This window comes from Strongylocentrotus purpuratus, unplaced genomic scaffold (genome assembly GCF_000002235.5).
Source record: "Strongylocentrotus purpuratus isolate Spur 01 unplaced genomic scaffold, Spur_5.0 spur5_scaffold_5, whole genome shotgun sequence".
NCBI classification, from domain to species: domain Eukaryota; kingdom Metazoa; phylum Echinodermata; class Echinoidea; order Camarodonta; family Strongylocentrotidae; genus Strongylocentrotus; species Strongylocentrotus purpuratus.
In genome coordinates this window covers 25,664,683-25,682,386 of record NW_022145611.1, presented here as the reverse complement: position 1 = coordinate 25,682,386, position 17,704 = coordinate 25,664,683, and the positions used below count along the sequence as shown (strand labels likewise).

General features: G+C 35.6%; 1 protein-coding gene across 2 annotated transcripts; it reads left to right on the top strand.

Moving 5' to 3' along the window:
• Positions 1-2,363: 2,363 nt before the first annotated feature.
• gpa2 (glycoprotein hormone alpha-2) lies at positions 2,364-16,373 on the top strand. 2 transcript variants are annotated; one of them, XM_011672527.2, is made up of 4 exons: positions 2,364-2,485; positions 2,767-2,908; positions 12,884-13,062; positions 13,748-16,373. In XM_011672527.2, exons 2-4 carry the CDS (start codon positions 2,797-2,799, stop codon positions 13,844-13,846), a joined length of 390 nt encoding a protein of 129 aa, XP_011670829.1. In that variant the 5' UTR covers positions 2,364-2,485; positions 2,767-2,796; the 3' UTR covers positions 13,847-16,373. The 2 variants fall into 2 exon arrangements, with proteins under 2 accessions (XP_011670829.1, NP_001268682.1); NM_001281753.1 differs by lacking the exon at positions 2,364-2,485 and having other exon boundaries at positions 2,797-2,908; positions 13,748-13,846.
• Positions 16,374-17,704: the final 1,331 nt, after the last annotated feature.

Below are 17,704 nucleotides of genomic sequence, written 5' to 3'. Positions count from 1 at the left end.
ATAAGAACCAATACAATTTGTGATTTACGTCATATATTCCTGTATAATTGTTTTCTTGATCGAATTAAACTCATGTCTTTTACTTTGTTTTATTTTATTTGATTGTGTAAAAGAACAACAATAAAAAAATTAATTTCAATGAAAAAGAAAAATAACATGTGAATATTGGTTTATTCAAGAAAGGCTCATTGTTCCTTTGTAAACTCGTAGATCTTAAAAGAAATTAATAAGGAACTATGCTCACGGGAATGGGTAAGATCAGAACATTTACAATCTAATTGATGTCTCTCACGACCCTCTCCGTGGTTACCCCGCTATTACACTTCCATTGAACAGGATTCGTGGCAACCAAACTTGACAGCAATTAGTATTCCTCCTACGCCTATCCTCAGTGAGGACTACAAGGGATGTTGAATGGCATTAAGCTTGGTAGCTATGAGGCAGCGGCTGGTTTTGAGCTAGTTATCTGTCGGATCAGCTCTAGATGAACTAGTTCACGGCTCCCATCGCTGGTAACCCGGCTCCGACATGCGTCGCAAGGCTAGCTTCAATTGCTTTCTCTTTCACATCCAAAGGGATTACCCTAATTTTACCCTATTCGAAACAATATTGATTCTGCATGTATGAATTGAGGTGCCCCCATTTCCAGTTGTACCGAAGCTTTGTCCGCATTTAAAGACTTGTAGTGATTGAATCCAAGAATAGACGGTTTGAATATCTAGTCGAATATTTCTATTCAGTACATAGTGTTAAAGGTTATTACACACAAGGGTTCATGTAAAATGCGGTTGTAATTTGGTGAGAAAACAAAGGTTGGGGGCATGATTTAAGCGGGATCAGTTTATATTACATTATACATTCATTCTTATTGTGTTCATATCTTCATGAGATATGGATTAATTAAAACCAAGAGTAAAGTGCTTTAGTGATTATTGATTAAATATCGCATTCGATTAATTATAAAGTGATATGATGAAACAAAATGTATGACATTTACCATGATAAAATAACTACATTTAGATATAGATTTTTATTCCTCACACGGTAGAACGCCAGAATCCCTAAAATCAGATGCAAATGTGAGCAATATATTTTGTCGAACCATATTTGTTGTGTTTATGAAGCAATGCTATACACGCACTTTAAAAAGCAATACGTTTTGTGGGATAACCATTGTGTTGGTTTTCTTGATTTCACATAATTATTCAGAACGCATTTTCATATAATATTATATACATCCGACATCTAGTATTGAATAATCAGGGATCATACGTTTGAAATTCAAACTAATTCAACTGCTAATGGAAAAGATTAGGCCTTGACCGAGGTGATAATTGCCCAATTCGTTGTTCTATCGAGCCGACAGAATGAAAATGAATTCACTAGAGAAAAAATTTATGTTGATAAATGCACGACGCAAAACTGCAAACAAAAATCAATTTGGGTGGCTTATCATCCTTTCAACATGTACCGGTCGTTGTGGTTATGTGTTATTTTGTGCGTGTTTCGAATATGGCAAAAATATGTCGAGATTGAAATGTGAGTTGCCAAGAACAACGAATTATAATGAATACATTTTTCAGGCTTGTACCGCCAATAAATATGATTAGTATCTACATCTGATAATACACTTCATCGCTGATTCGGCATTCCTTTAGAAGAACACCGCATCTGTCCTTAGAGTACTCTAACTGTACTGAGTGCACTGTCACTAAATCAGTCTGTCTTTTCACTCATCTTAAAAATTGGTTTCAATCGTAAAGGACTCATAGCGTATTCTAGGAAATGATGTTCACCAGGAGAACCAAAAAATCAATCTGTTTTTGGAGTTTGCGGTGAGCGCATTTACGGTTGAGAGGGGCTGGCCTCGCTTTGCATATGTCATATTTTCATGAATATTGTGCGGCCAATCAGTTGTTGGTGGCTAAATTGCACTTTTTTCATGAAGCCAAATTGATATCATAAATATATTGCATGGATGAGTGACGTAGTGACTTCCGTATTAACATTTAAATAAAAATGCAGTCTAAAAATAAGCTCTTTCCTCACAATCTGGTATATCAAATTTCCGGTTTCGCGGAAGGTCTTTTTTGGAAAATATTTTCTAACTATTTGGATCCTTAAAAACAGTATCCCTCTTTTCCCATTTGAATTTGAGTTCATGACCCCCTCTCATTGAATCAATTACTACGAAAAGGACTTCCGCAGTAAATCAGACTGCAAATGACCGAGGCTTTTACATGACCTAGAAACCAGTCACCACATGGACGACTAATGATATACCTATCCTGTCTAGAGGATGAACCATATTCTTTTTCGATCAAAATCGACTTTAGGCTTCAAATGTAGAGTCAGTTGATGCACATAGCCGTAAAACTCACATCAAACCAGCTTCCATCCCAGTGCCTATGATTTGAATGGAAAGTGTCTCAATGTATGCCTGAGAGCTAGCTAAGATATTTATTTTGCCTTCAGATTGTGTAAGGTAAATACGTTATCTATTCAATGATCTTGCATTTCATGATGATTATTTGTATTGATCGAAAAAATTAATAAAGAAAACAATTTCTGTCCGATTACGTTTCATTCATACCAGGATGATATTTTAGATAAAAAACATTCTCTCTGCTGAATTTAGAAGATGGTACCTGTTTTTAGAATTTCGATTATACTAACTCTACATTTGAATTCAATAATCTGTAATTTATAACATTTCACTCATGTTTATTCGTTGTTTATCTATTTTTTGTTTTGTTGCTCTTCCAGGTTTCTGATCGTTTTGTGTGACTGCTAATAATGAAGGTGTCTTCGTATATGCTGGCTTGTGTTCTCGTGGTGCTACTGGGCCTATGGCTTCCTATGCTTACACACGCACATTACTGGGAAAGTCCCGGATGTCATCTTGTAGGTATGTATATAGTCCTCATCCTGAATTGTTTTGGTGATGAATTATGAGTTCTTCATAAAAATCACATATAATTGCAAGAGAGTACAATTATATTGTTTGTGTATAATGCGTTATGCAATTGTAATATTCGTCAAAGTAGGTCGAGCTCCCACCATTCTCCAAGTTTAAAAGTAAGGAGAACCATTTATAATTTTTTTTTTTTAAATCAGAATTTAAATAGCCTGTACTTAACATCCATGCATGTACATGTAGATCACAGACGATTAAAGTTAACCATTCTAAATACCAGAAAAATCAAAGTACGTTAGTCATAAATTGTGTGTACGAATATCTTTACAAAATCATTTATATTCTTATGCTGAAAATGTTCAACAAAATATAATGATGCTATACGTAATGAAAAGTTGTTGTTTGAAATATTCATGTACTCTGAACTGAATATTATAGATATAGATCTATCAGATACTCCTATATAATTGCCTCTGTAACATTATAGTTGATTTTGTAGATATCGTAAGACAAATCATTCATACTATACACTAGCAATTCACAGATACTGTTTTTTTTTCGATGTTTGTTTTCCCTCACACGTCCCCATCTTGGATTGACCACACACCCACTCTGTTACCACAGTATACCCGAGCCTTAATTTTGATATTCAGATAGATTAAGTGCATCTGGGAGGATAATAGACTATGGTTGATTAAGAGAGATGATAAAAGCACATCAAACCTTTTCTAAAATTGAGGGCTTTTAGTTTCTGTAATAGAGATTGCAATGGGCATTACAATAATCATCGTGACAAGATCAAACGGTTTGTCACCGTTCCTTTTTTTCAAAATGGATCGATCGCGATTTTTTTATATCTTTTTTTTTTTTTTTACATGCATCAACATTTATATCACTTCACTCTACTTTAGTGGTAAATACCTCAATATTTGTTAAAGTCATATTTCCAATTTTCGACAGAGTGATTATTGGTTTATTTACGCTTGGTATTCGTCTGTTTTGTTTACGAAACAGGCCTATACAATTGGCTAATGAAAATCTTTACGCATCAATCATTGATATTTTATGTAGCTCGGTGATTTGCCAATGCCATTGAATGCTACCTAGTTACTGATTTTGTTTTTTAAATTCTGCTCCGCATTAATTTTGATTAACATCAGTAGAAACAGGCGAGAAAGGCTGTCATGGATACATGTTTGAAATATTGTTGGAGACTGAATTTACCAGAGTTATAATTTCCATACACCGTTAATATCTACAACTTGTGCCTGTACGACTAATTTATTCACAATCCGAAAATAAAAAATCTAATGTCGTCAGCTTTCCAGCTTTTCAATTTGAATAAAATTTCAGATTTATCAAATACATGTATTTACATTCAACACTTGCATGACGTAAATGTATACACGTACCTACTTTTGCCTGTATTATATTGAAAATTAATAAAGGTCAAATCAGGTATTGGAAACTGATAAAAATTGATTATATTATAATCTAACTGGTTTGTTTTCCCGTTTGTTTATTTATTTATTTATTTATTCAAGTCTTCTTTATACAGGGTGGCCCTACTTTTGTTAGATTATAATATAATCAATTTTTATCAGTTTCCAATACCTGATTTGACCTTTATTAATTTTCAATATAATACAGGCAAAAGTAGGTACGTGTATACATTTACGTCATGCAAGTGTTGAATGTAAATACATGTATTTGATAAATCTGAAATTTTATTCAAATTGAAAAGCTGGAAAGCTGACGACATTAGATTTTTTATTTTCGGATTGTGAATAAATTAGTCGTACAGGCACAAGTTGTAGATATTAACGGTGTATGTTGTCAGTACGGGGGGGGGGGTCTTATTCTTATGGATGAACCATGAACATAACTGGGTACGGATAATTTTCTTACTTATTTTGGTCGTTCTTATGCCCATGTGTACAATTCATTTCTGTCCTTGTGATGTTCAGTAAGATTATGATATCTTATTTTTCATTTCGCTATACCCCATCGCACAAATTTGTTCCTATTTAGTTTATAATCACTCTAAGTATTTATTTGATTTGACCTAACGATGATCTGGTGACCAGGCAAAGAAGAGTAAAGATCAAGACGGATTGCCCACCATTCAATTTTGGTTAACATTTTAAAATGTTTAAATCCGCCATTTTATACGTATTTCACGACGGGCAATGATTTCTTTGTGTGTAATAATGCAATAACGGTTGCATACTATACCCCCATCATCCAACCCCATTCTCAATACAGCCCTTGTATTTCGAAAGTGATAAATGCTACATTCTGATGTATGTCTGTTCATTCTCTTTTTTCAAAATGTCAAGCGGAATGTATGGCCATTAACAGATTAAATTAAAGAACTTGGTTTATATAATTCTTTCAGCCGCCCGTATTGTTGTATTCTATTTCTATAACGTGATTGATATTACACCATCGAATATCCTTATCTGGGAATTATGTACGAACAATTAATTCTGTCGTACACTTAATCTATCATTTTTCGAGATCTATTCATACACCTGGCTGGTTCATAAGCTAAAGAATTCACCATATAAATGTGTCTAAATGGTAATGGTGTTCACATTGTCGTGAAATGCATATGTCAATTAAGATATTATGTCCATTGGCGATTTAAGTTCCTTCACACCTATAATCCTGCGAAGGATTACGTGGATAATTCCTAAAAAAGATAAGCACTTAGGAAACATACGTCATAGTGATATCAAAATCCATTAATTGCTAATTGCTTGTCATTCCCATAACAGCACGATTTTGTTCTTCTCATTTATAATCCTACACCGTGTACAATTAAGTATTGTTGGTAAACACTTGTCGCACTACCTACGACTACGCTGTTGAAATGTATTGTAGTTTTCTGATAGGTATTCTAATCAATAATCATTACACATAACTGAATTTCTAGAATGGCTGAAATGACAAATCTATAATTCAAACCCTTTTATATCAATCAAAAAGGCACAACATGAATTTCGATTCACAAACATTTCCATGAAAGATATTAAAGCATTATGGGATGAAACTCAAAATTTTAAACGAAAACAGCATGAAAACCTGCAGTAATCCTACATGACAATGATAATAGAAACAGTGAACTGTACTTTGTAATACATTCATATCTGCATGCACCGAATTGCGTCAAAGTGAATGGTGGCGGTTCAAGCGCACGCGGCAGCACGTAAAGATTCCTAATCCCTTGAGAAGCGGGGAATGAAATTCCTACTCCTTTCCCCCTGCTTTTTATCCTTGACCGACACTCGAGAACGTCAGTTCAAATACCCGAAACAAATAGAATAATACCCTTTAAAACATGTTATAAATTTAGGAACATTCTCTTCAAAGTTTTATTTTTGTCTGGTGATTGTTTTTCAAGGTTGATTTGTCGAATCAAGAATTACTCGTGTAAAATGCGTTTGACGTCAGCGACGAGAATATACAATACAAAAAAAGGATAGCCCAACATTCTGTGTGTATACATCTGGTGTTAGTGCAAGATATAATCCGTTTGTATGACGTCCAAGTCATCAATCATATTCAATTCAAATTGAACATTTTGTTTACCAGTTAGTTACCGGAAAGTTTATTTCCCCTAATGAATTAGTTTGTGATGAGGTCAAAACATGTGGTAAAGGCTTATTTCACACGGTTTATGCATGCTTTGCAAAGCTTGCGAGCTTCATTAAAACAATTGAAGTGTTTAACTCTTTACATCGGACACACGCACATTTCAACCCTTTGCATTTCCGGCAGGGTTTTTCTTCTTCAGAAGCTCGCCTCAATCAGCTTCTGAGCGTGAGGGTATCACCTTTCATGAAAAACACACAAGCCTTCTACACGAATTCGACTATTTATATAAATATGTTTAAATTCAATTCATCAAGCAGCCCCTGTACCGATGTTCCTAAATATATCTTCTTCTACTCTCAAGCTGCTACATTTTTTTCATCTAGCTTAACATTTGGGCTCTCCCCCATGCATCTCTGCTTGGCTTTTCTCCACATCTTGATGTTTAACGAGCAAACACGTACTCAGTCAGTCCGCTGCAAATAATCACCAATCCCTGGTCGGTATTATTTATTCACCTCTAGTCCCCAGAGTGACTTTTGTAGTTCGATGACGTGTAACGCCTTTTTCGAGCCTGCCATGCAATTATTTCCTTCTATTTATTTATCTTTTTTTTTTCTCTCCGTTTCTCATTAGAGTGTAAGCCTCACTCATCTTCTGGCCTTGTTGCTCCTCGCTCCTCGCGAATTATTTTGATGACATGAGTTGATAAGATATACATTAGCAATTACACTAAATTGAATGAATAGAGCGCCGGGAAAGGATTCCTGACGCTTTGGATATATTTCCATCTGTCGCCCGCCACTTCACCTCTTGCTGAACACATTTTACGACCCCGACTCAGTATTGTTTCCGCATTTTGAGAAAATGATGGAAGTCATATACATTTCCAAAAGGTATATCAGAAATAAACAAACTTGTTTTTCTTAAAACAAATGGAATTGATCTTGACTCGTAGATTGTCATGAATATCATGTTGCTACCGATGTATCTGACTTCTATTGATGCCAAGCGCATTTTTCTCGGTCTTTCTTATCTGTATTCCATCTCTAAAACCCGATTTTATTCCCATTCCACATACCACATGATCACCGCGGGGAGGGAGCTTAGATGAAGTTGCATTTGTTATGATGTATATACAACAACAAACAAGAACGTGTTGAACTTTCGCATGAGGATACACGAAAAAATGTACTATTCCCATATTGTTACAGAAGACATGGAACGATAGTAATGATACAGATGATGATAGGTATAGTTTAAGGCAAATTCTTTTCAATATATGAATTAGACCAAAAAGAGAAGAGCTACAGTTGCAATTCAACCAAATTATTTTACAAAGGAGCTCCAAAGTCAACCTTGGTTAGTAGTGATAAATTTTAAGAGAGAACCACTAACGGTACTAATAAGCATTGTGGCCTCTTCCGCAGTACCTGTCCTAAGTATCATAAAAAGCAACAAAAGCAACTAACAAATATAATAGAGTTGAATATTTTGCTAAAATAATTTCTCTCTCTATGTCTTTTTAAATGTGCATTTGCCTAACGGACGTAGACAACAAGAACTACATAATTATAGAACATGGGCAATTTTTCGGTAACACATGTAAAATTCACATATCCCTTAAAATTCCTAACATTATTTAATCAAAACAAATGAACACATTTTCCGCGCAATTCGACACCTTTCATTCTCCACTTTGAAATGCTACTTCCTTTAAATCTAAAAATATAGATTAAGAAGAGCAAAACAAACATCTTTATATTACGTGCATTCCACTGGAGGGATCCCCACCGAAAAGCAATATTATGCTTTTTGCAAAATTGACATGCCGGTTCTCATACAGTCATGTTTCAAAACATCGCTAGAAGGGATTTTCTTGGGAAGATGAAAACCGTATGTCAGCCGCTTGGGATAAAATTCATCTGGTTTTCTCATCGAGTTCTATCATAAATTCAGTCAGTAGAGCGTCCGCCTCACAACCGCGAGGTCGTGGGTTCGAACCCCGGCCGCGTCATACCAAAAGACGTTAAAAGATGGGAGTTGTTGCTACCTTGTTTGGCGTTCAACAATAAGGGACAGAGCAACGTCGATCTGGCGCTGCTCAGTGGCTGCCGGGCTCACGATCAATTGGGCAAAAAGAATTTCCGTTTCGGTTTAATAAAATTTGGAATGGACTATTAGGCTATTATTATTATTATTATTATTATTATTAATGCGCTGAAGAGATTAACAAACCGAACAAAACATTTCTTTACATCAAATGGTAAAGAACCGGTAGGTTTGTAATCGGTTTGGAACCAGTTTGGTGGTGTGACCAAGATATCAAACTCGTTCCCTTTAAAAAAAAAAGAGAAACCACATCGTACATTTCATTACCCGAAGATTGCAAGACACTCATAACGTTATGCATAATCAGAAGTAAGCAAAACAAACTTACAATACTTGTGCCTAACTTTCCATATCGACAGATGTACAGTAAGCGAATGTAAGCAAATCACGAAATTGCTATACATCTTTTTAAGATCTCACAGGACGTTGGCCTAATTTTGTTTATATATTTTTTTGAGATCTTTGTCTTTTAATATATTTGTATATTTAATTGCATTCACTCACCTTTTCACTAAATATGTCACTAGATAGTTGATACATTTCTTTGTCAATAACGGGGTTGAAAATGATATGAACCAGCCATAGACTTGTTTTTGCCACATTCAGCATCGAGAAGCAAACCCACTTTCTTCAGGAAATTGAGCCTTTTAAGTTTGATTTTATAGCCTAAATTGTCAAGTACCAACTGAATATTTTCTGGCAATGCTGACACGTGCCTGGCATTACGTAGATTCTGTTTACAAAAGAAAACAATCGCTTGAGTAAATGCTGATGGTCAAAGGAAAAGATTTTTCTTCGGAGGCAGCAGGTCTCTTGTTTGTACGTCATGACCTATCACTTTCTCGAGCTATCTTTCTATGATGCATTCGACCCATTGTCCTTGATACTAAGTTAAGACGCTGTCTTAATACAATTGTGTTTCTCTCAAGTCGAGTCAAAACTTCACTTTACCTATACATTTACTTTTGTAACTCAGGGTATAGAATTTAAATTCTGACAGTAGAATTCGCGACCGAGGCGGAATAATTTATTCACCAAGTGTATGGGAGCAAGAGAAAGTGATGGCATTAGCTGGAGTTAAATAACAATCATGCCAAGGTATAATATCGGCGTGCTCATTCATGCGAACATACAAGTACTTACGCAGATCAACAATGAATAAAACATACGACAGACATTTCAAATTCAATACCGATAGAAGAAAGTGAAAGCCAATTCCACCAGGAAAATCGGCTTACCCCTTTTCTCCCAACATTTCTCGTCTTAAAATTAAAACACTGGGACTGAATGATGCGATTACATGTCTATTGAATAATTAATCTAGCTCAGGGAAAGGTCAGGCATGCTTCTGAAATAATTTCCCTGGATTTCTCCTAACGTTTTGATTCGGTGAGAAATGATGTCTAAATAATTTAAAGGCTGTTGGAAATAGAAAGATATGTACCGCGAGAGTGGAATTAAGAACGGCGTAAGGTCATAAGGATGGTGGTTGATAGGGTTATATGAAGCGTGAGACGCGGGTTGGATCACGAACTAGCTAGGGTGATCATGGAGAAATAGAGCAAGAAGAAAGAAGGACACTATCAAGGCAGAAATATGCTGGTAAATGCGAATTTTATTCGAAAAGGAAGATAGGGTCAATTTTACATAATTTCATGCGCTTGGTCTACTCTCATTCAATACCTTAATGAAAGTAATGATTTACCTTAAGTATCCCACCCTTTTCACATTGGGGTGACTGTGAATAAACCTGGGTGATGCCCTCAATTATTTTTCTGATATTATAGACGGACGGGATATGTCGTACATAATTATGTGTTAAAAGCAATACTCTCACAATTTCCATTTTAGTTAGATTATCAAATTCAACAAAGCCAAAGAAAATGTCTTCTCACTCAAACCAGCCTCCTCATTTCACCAGTAGTCCATATTATCATCACACCTTTGTAATGTAACGAGTCGAGCAATAAGGACGCATGATTCAACAATGATTGCCATGTAGTTCCATATTTATTTCAAGTTCAAACTTCAACAGCTATTTCTGTATCTGTCAATATAGGTCCTGCAAAGGACACACCCAAATTCAACATGGAGTCTTACGTGTACAAGGACCTCCTTTCTCAGAGCCCACCAAATCATGTCTCTTCTACCACCAACTTGACCGAGGAGCTAACATTCATTCCCTTTTCATTCTAACTCAAAAAGTATTCAAAGAATGTTAGAATGTCCAAATAACAATGAAGACTTACACTAGTTGCAGACCTACACCTGAATGGTATACACATATATTCAATTCAAACACTGCACTTTGTGTAAGCCATGACTTAAACAATGGTCAACACTACAATGAGCATGCATGGCATGAATATATAAATTAAAGTACATGGACAGTGTATGCAGAAAAGGTATGCATTAACCTGCATAAACACCTGTAGTCATATCATTGCAATATTATGATCACATCTACCGTCATACCAATAGCGGTTCAAATCTCATTTTCATCAACATTATTATTATTCATGAAGTCAGCCCAAGGAGGTCAGCCTAGTCACACAACATAATTATACGCCCTTACAGTATACACGTACGTATATGTGAAATCAATTAGTGCTATCATTAAATGCTATAGCTATACCATATTGGCATTATGCAAGGTCTCTTATTTAAGAACACACTTACTCAAAACAAATATTCAATACCTTTCACATATCCATATTCCTTACACTATACTGACCTTCAAAATACATCCACATTTATTCAAAATAATTAAATATAATGAAATATCAAGTCTGAAGACCCAACAACCATGCTCACCAAAACACAAAGGAAAGTGTGATCATGTGGGTCAGGGGTTAATATGCGGCCTGCCATCAACGTCAATTGTGCGTATCATCTGTAAAGACCTTAACAAATGGAAAACATACATCTACTTCAGTGCTTTGATATTCAAAACTTTGTCAGCAAAAGACCCGAAAGTAGAAAACGACATTACAGACATCTTATCTAAGATTTAAAAAAAAAAAAATCCAAAGGGGCTAGTACATTTTCTTCTTCTTTCGATGATTACGGACACTGGTCAACATCAAACCAATAATCAGGCCAATAAGAATTTAAACTTACTAAGTGTGTTTGCTAAATGATTTAATTCCTTTGACGATAGGAGAAATGAAAGTGGGCGTTAATGATCGTCTTGGAGTTTCATATTTGGTTTAACGATTACCTTAATGTACCCACGGGAGCTTAACAAGATTTCTAATTTAATCGAGAGAACATACTATTTACCTTTCATATCAACTTTCTGCGCAGCCCACAAGTCTAAGTAGTTTACTCACTTGCATGTGTATTTAAGCAATCATCAAAGGGGAAACTTGGAAGCGATCAACTGCAGTAAAAGGCATGAAAGTATTTGAAATAGTATGTTGCATAGAAATAATACGACATTACCTGAAGAAAATATCAATTTATATCGTAACTGATATAAAAGTATAAATGAGCCTATTTTAACTTCTGCCCTAAACAATGTTCATTTGTTATTGTGAATCAGACTATCGCAACCAAATTATTAATTCAATTATGAGTTTTGTGACATTCTTGATAAAGAATAGGATTTAAAAAAAAAAACCTAAATAAGTATTCATTCTTTATGTAAACTAACTTTTCTTAATTTCAATATTGTACTTAACTTTATTTATATCTGCAGAATTAATACATGTAAGTGATTCGAAATTAACCACATCGATGATCCGTTAAAAGATATGATGTATTGACTATAATAATGCGAAAGAGAGATAGAGAGAGGGACAGAGAGAGAAAAAGAATCTGACCAACTGTGGCTCCAACTTATTCTGACCAACTGTGGGTAAAAACTTAATCTGAACAACTGTGGCTTCAATTTAATCTGACCAACTGTGGCTCCGACTTAATCTGACCAACTGTGGCTCCAATTTAATCTGACCAAATGTGGGTTGAACTTAATCTGACCAACTGTGGCTCCAACTTAATCTGACCAACTGTGGCTCCATCTTAATCTGACCAACCGTGGCTCCATCTTAATCTGACCAACTGTGGCTCCAACTTAATCTGACCAACTGTGGCTCCAACTTAATCTAACCAACTGTGGCTCCAATTTAATCTTACCAACTGTGGCTCCAACTTAATCTGCCCAACTGTGGCTACAACTAAACATGACCAACTGTTGAAGCAACATTTACGGACAACGATTTCATGAAATTGTCTATTTCTCCTCTCTATTTACAGGCTACACAAAGAAGGTCCGAATACCTGGTTGCAGGGAGACTAAAGTTCAAATGAACGCATGTCGTGGTTTCTGCCAGTCTTATTCCTACCCATCAAACCTGGCTACACTCCAAAACAGCGACTATACACAAATCTTCACAACCCATGGCTCATGTTGTTCCATCGCCACAACACACGATGTTAGTATTAGTTATTTATTAATTAATTTATGTATCCACATATGAATCTATATATTTATTTGATAATTGAACTCTTTCTTTGTTAATTCATTGATTGGTTATTTTATTTGTATATTTATTTAGCTATTTATCTATTCATTTATGATAATATTATGTTTTTGTCAAATAATATGAAAGTCATGGTCGCCGCTTAAACAGTTAACTTCGCAGTATCCATACCTTTTCACACACCTTTATAAAACAATGTCATCAAACGCTGCAAACGTTGCCTTTGAAATCGGCAAGTTTACAAGAAAGTAAAAGTGGCTGAGCGCCACCACATGGCTGACCCTCCTCATTTCTTAAAAGGAAAATATACCCTTTATAAATTATGTACTGACTGGCACTGCTTGCTTAAACGTAGCAATACAAGCAGAAAATTTAAAAGAAAACATAATTCCTCGTTCTGAGCCGACTAAGGGGTACTCTATTAGGATTTTGTCAGTATTAACATGACTATAAAACCAGTGAAAATACATTAATTTGTCTCTATTTGCTGTGCCAAGCTTTCAATCTGAGCCTGAGAATCATTAAATGGAGTAAACTAGTATAATCAATTATAAACTTTATGCAGTGGATGACTAATTTGTTTTTATCCTCCTTGAGACTAATTATCTCATTTCCATCTCTTTGTTTTCATCCACAGGTAAATATCCGATTACAGTGCTTGGATAATTATGAATATGTAGATACCTTCAAATCGGCCGCATCTTGTGAGTGTTCCCTTTGTGTAATAGGCGACTGACGTCACTGATTACGTAATCGCTTTTCCCTGGACGCCATACGCTAAACGTTGAATTATGTTAATACCCTATTGAGATTTTTGATTTTTCTTTCTCATTTCAATGAATGTAGTGTCGAAAACAATATGGTTATTTTTAGCTTTATATTTAAAGGTAGTATCCACCATTTGCTAAGATCATATTTTTTTAATATCATTCTGAATTAAATGGTATCTTTAAAAAAATAAGAAATCATAAAGTCAAAACCTTAACTTAAGTAATATTTAAAATTCCACAGAAGATGTTTCGTTAGCTTATAGCCTATCCTGGTCTTTTCATTTCGCTGGTATGAGGGGTAAACAAAACCTTAGGAAATTTAGTTTCAAACTAAATGATTTCTCTTGCTTCTATTGATTTTCCTTCCGTCTAATAAATTAAAACTTGATGGTAACCACGATTCCAGAAATACAAAGTATTAATGCAATGAGTTATCCACAAACCATTAACCATTCTCGTGATAGGCAATATAAATTTTTGATATTCTTCGGTATTCCTCTCCCAGATTAATGCAAATGGTAGACACTACCTTAACAATGCTTGTATTTTAGAAATCTAGTTTACATCATTATTATTCACCAGCAAAGTCTTCTATTCATTTTCCTTCTCTGACCACACAAATCTACGATTGCAGCTGACTTATAAAGCTGGATCACTTTATGATCAAGTGCAAATGAACACATTCCTTATAGATTAAAGGTCATTATTCTTAGAGCGAAAGGTTAGGGAGTTTAACGTTCATTATTGAATGAACTATGCCACCATTTCAGTTATCTCTATATTATACGTATTCTTATTAATTACTTTCTTATGTTTGCTGTAAATGTGATTATTCATCATTATACATGACAGCACGTCAAATATAGAGCTACGTTTGCATTTCTTTCGCTCTATGAATAAAACGATGATCACCACAAAACATCACCGAAAAAGTACTATTATTGTATATTTTTAGTACACAAACAAGCCTAAACAATATGTGTTCCGTTGATGAGTGTAGATAGTATTTATGAGTCTGTATTTATTGCCATATTGATTTATGGATTATGTATACTTTTTGAGGGAGAATCTGTAAGCAAATTGACGAAAATTATAATGTTTTAATGAGCTAAAAGTTCAATTGATCTCCAATGGTTTTACGATTATAAATGATAAAGGTAGCTTAAGTTTGATAATTTTGAATAATGTAATGCATGTATATGTTGATTGGAATTGATCATGTATGATTAACTTATTAATGGGATTACTTCATCACAATTGAATACTGGTTCGCAAATTACACTGGAGGATAAACCCAGTGCTTAACATTATAAAGGCTATAACCAACAAGACATTTAAAGCTATGCTCATGTTTGCCGAGGGGCAGTAAATGTGCAATTCCCGTGCAAGAATTAAGGCAATCATTGAAATGAAGATGTTTTGTTTGTCAAGATGCAATATTTCCTCCCGATGGTTAAGCATTAGGGGGCATTAAGAACTTTTCCTCTTCATCAAATGGCAAGGGAGGGGGTGGGGAGGGGGGGGGGTTAAAAGAAGATAAGTGCACTTCTTCCACACTCTCACTCCACTAGTCGGCCTTTTCCTTTCTCGTTACATTCACCGATTAAAAGCCCGTGCCCCCTGACTGATAAAACGACCACCCTCCCTAAATATATTACAAAATAAAATCGACCACAAATGACGAACAGAAATCAAAAGCACAGCCAAAAGAGAGGAATTTAACCAATGACACTGTTTCACATTTAAGCCACCATACTTTATTACTAAAAATAAGAACATCCATGGTAAAATATTTGAAAGGGTACGAGAATGTCCTTTTTCATCTGTCTACATTCGATTGCCAAGTCCATCTCCAAGGTTACCAGACAATATCCATGATGTTGGCAGACGACAGATGATATGACCACTTTTATTTTGAGCGGGAATCTGTGCGTCTCGTCTGCTCGCCAACATGGTCAAGGACAGAGGGTATCACGTTGTATTTCGGGAAGGCATGGTGTCTGTAGGACAATATTAAGAGGATTGTCAGGTTATTTTAGATTAGACAGGGCATTATCAATATTATAGGGGCGTTGTTTTTCGAAGGATATGGCGATAGAGCCGACCACTTTCGGAAAGAATCATTGTATTTTAAAGAGGCAAATTTCGACCAAGCACTGCTAACCTTTACAGGGGAAATACAAAAAAGGAAAAGACATGGAAAGAGGTTTAAAAAAAAAATCCGACTTAAAGACCACACTATCTGTAAGCTAAAACGTTACATTATTTTTATTAAATACAATAATTTACTCATTACGTAACAAGCATTAAATAAATAAGTAAGTGTATGTTAATGATTCTAACGTTTTAGTTTGTATTTGTCTTTTTTCAGTTGAACATTTATTACTTTAAAACGAGGTGAAGAAATATACTGCCGTCGATATGTTCTTGTCACAAAAAATGTCTTATGTAAAAATGATTTGAGATATATAAATTATTGTCTCTCATAATAATCCATTGTAGTTTTCCACTTCATTTTGTTCTTTAGAGAGGAGAGGAATAAACTATGTGGATGTGGGTGTGAGAAAGAGAGAGATAAAGAGAGAGATAGACAGAGGGAGAGAGAGGGAGAAATAGAGCCAGTCCGACAATAGGGAAGAGGGAGGAGTAGACAAACATGATACAGACACACACTCACACGCACACACAGGCGCGGTTCCAGGATTTCTTATGGGAGGGGGCCCAACTTTTTTTCTTTTTTGTTTGCTCCCGAATATTTAACTCAGTGGGGGGGGGGGGGGGGGGGGGGGTAGAGAGCACATTTTTTTTTTTGTGTCCTCAAATTTTTTTCAATTTGCACCCCCCCCCCCCCCTTGAACGCCAGGGGGGGGGGGGGCCCAACCCCAAAAAAGTTAAAAATCACGTGATTTTACATGATTTTTTTCTCAAGGGGGGGGGGGGGCCTGGATCCGCCACTGCGCACACACTCAACTAACACATTCACACGCGCGCACAGTTCAGAATCGCAAACAGAAGAACGACGATAGTGGCGAATTGTGATTGTTCATACGTCCTCATTAAACTCTGCGAGTTCATTCAACCGGAAACATGGAGAATTTGTAGATTTCGGGTTTCCATCTTCTTCTCTTCGTCCATTTTAAACGTTTTATTATTCTGAGCTATCAGTCATCACATGAGAGAAATGTATTTTTCCATTACATTTGGGGTGAATCTATTTCACTGAAAGTCATAGACCAAAACAAATTATCAGGAAGGGTACAAATAGGTGGTATATCAAACAGGAACTTAATTTGTGCAGCAAAATAGTGTGCCGTGAATTCGGGATATCGGAAAAGGAGACGACAATCCAATATTTGAACATTTTATGGCTTGAGTAATAAAGAGTATGGGGGAGATAATGATCAGCACAGAGATAGAGAGAGGTTAATAGAGAGAGAGAGAGAGAGAGAGAGAGATAGAAAATACGAGGGATAGAGAGAAAAAAGAAGAGAGATAGAGAAAGAAAAAGAGTAAGAGATATAGTAAGAGAGAAAGTTATGAAATTAACAGAAAGCAAGGAACAAAACTGTAAAAAACGTCGATACCAAGAGATGGGAAAACAAGAAAGATGTTAATGCATGGGTATAATGGCAGTACATTTGCATGATAGAGTAGAAGAGAGAAACAGAGAGAGGGAGAGAGAAATAGAGAGCGAGAGAGAGAGAGAGAGAGAGAGAGAGAGAGAGAGAGAGAAAGAGGGATGGGGAGATGAAGCATCGGAGGGTGTGTTCTCAAGTTCATGATGAGTGAGTGTGGGCGTGGGAAGGCATCCCGATGAACGGAAG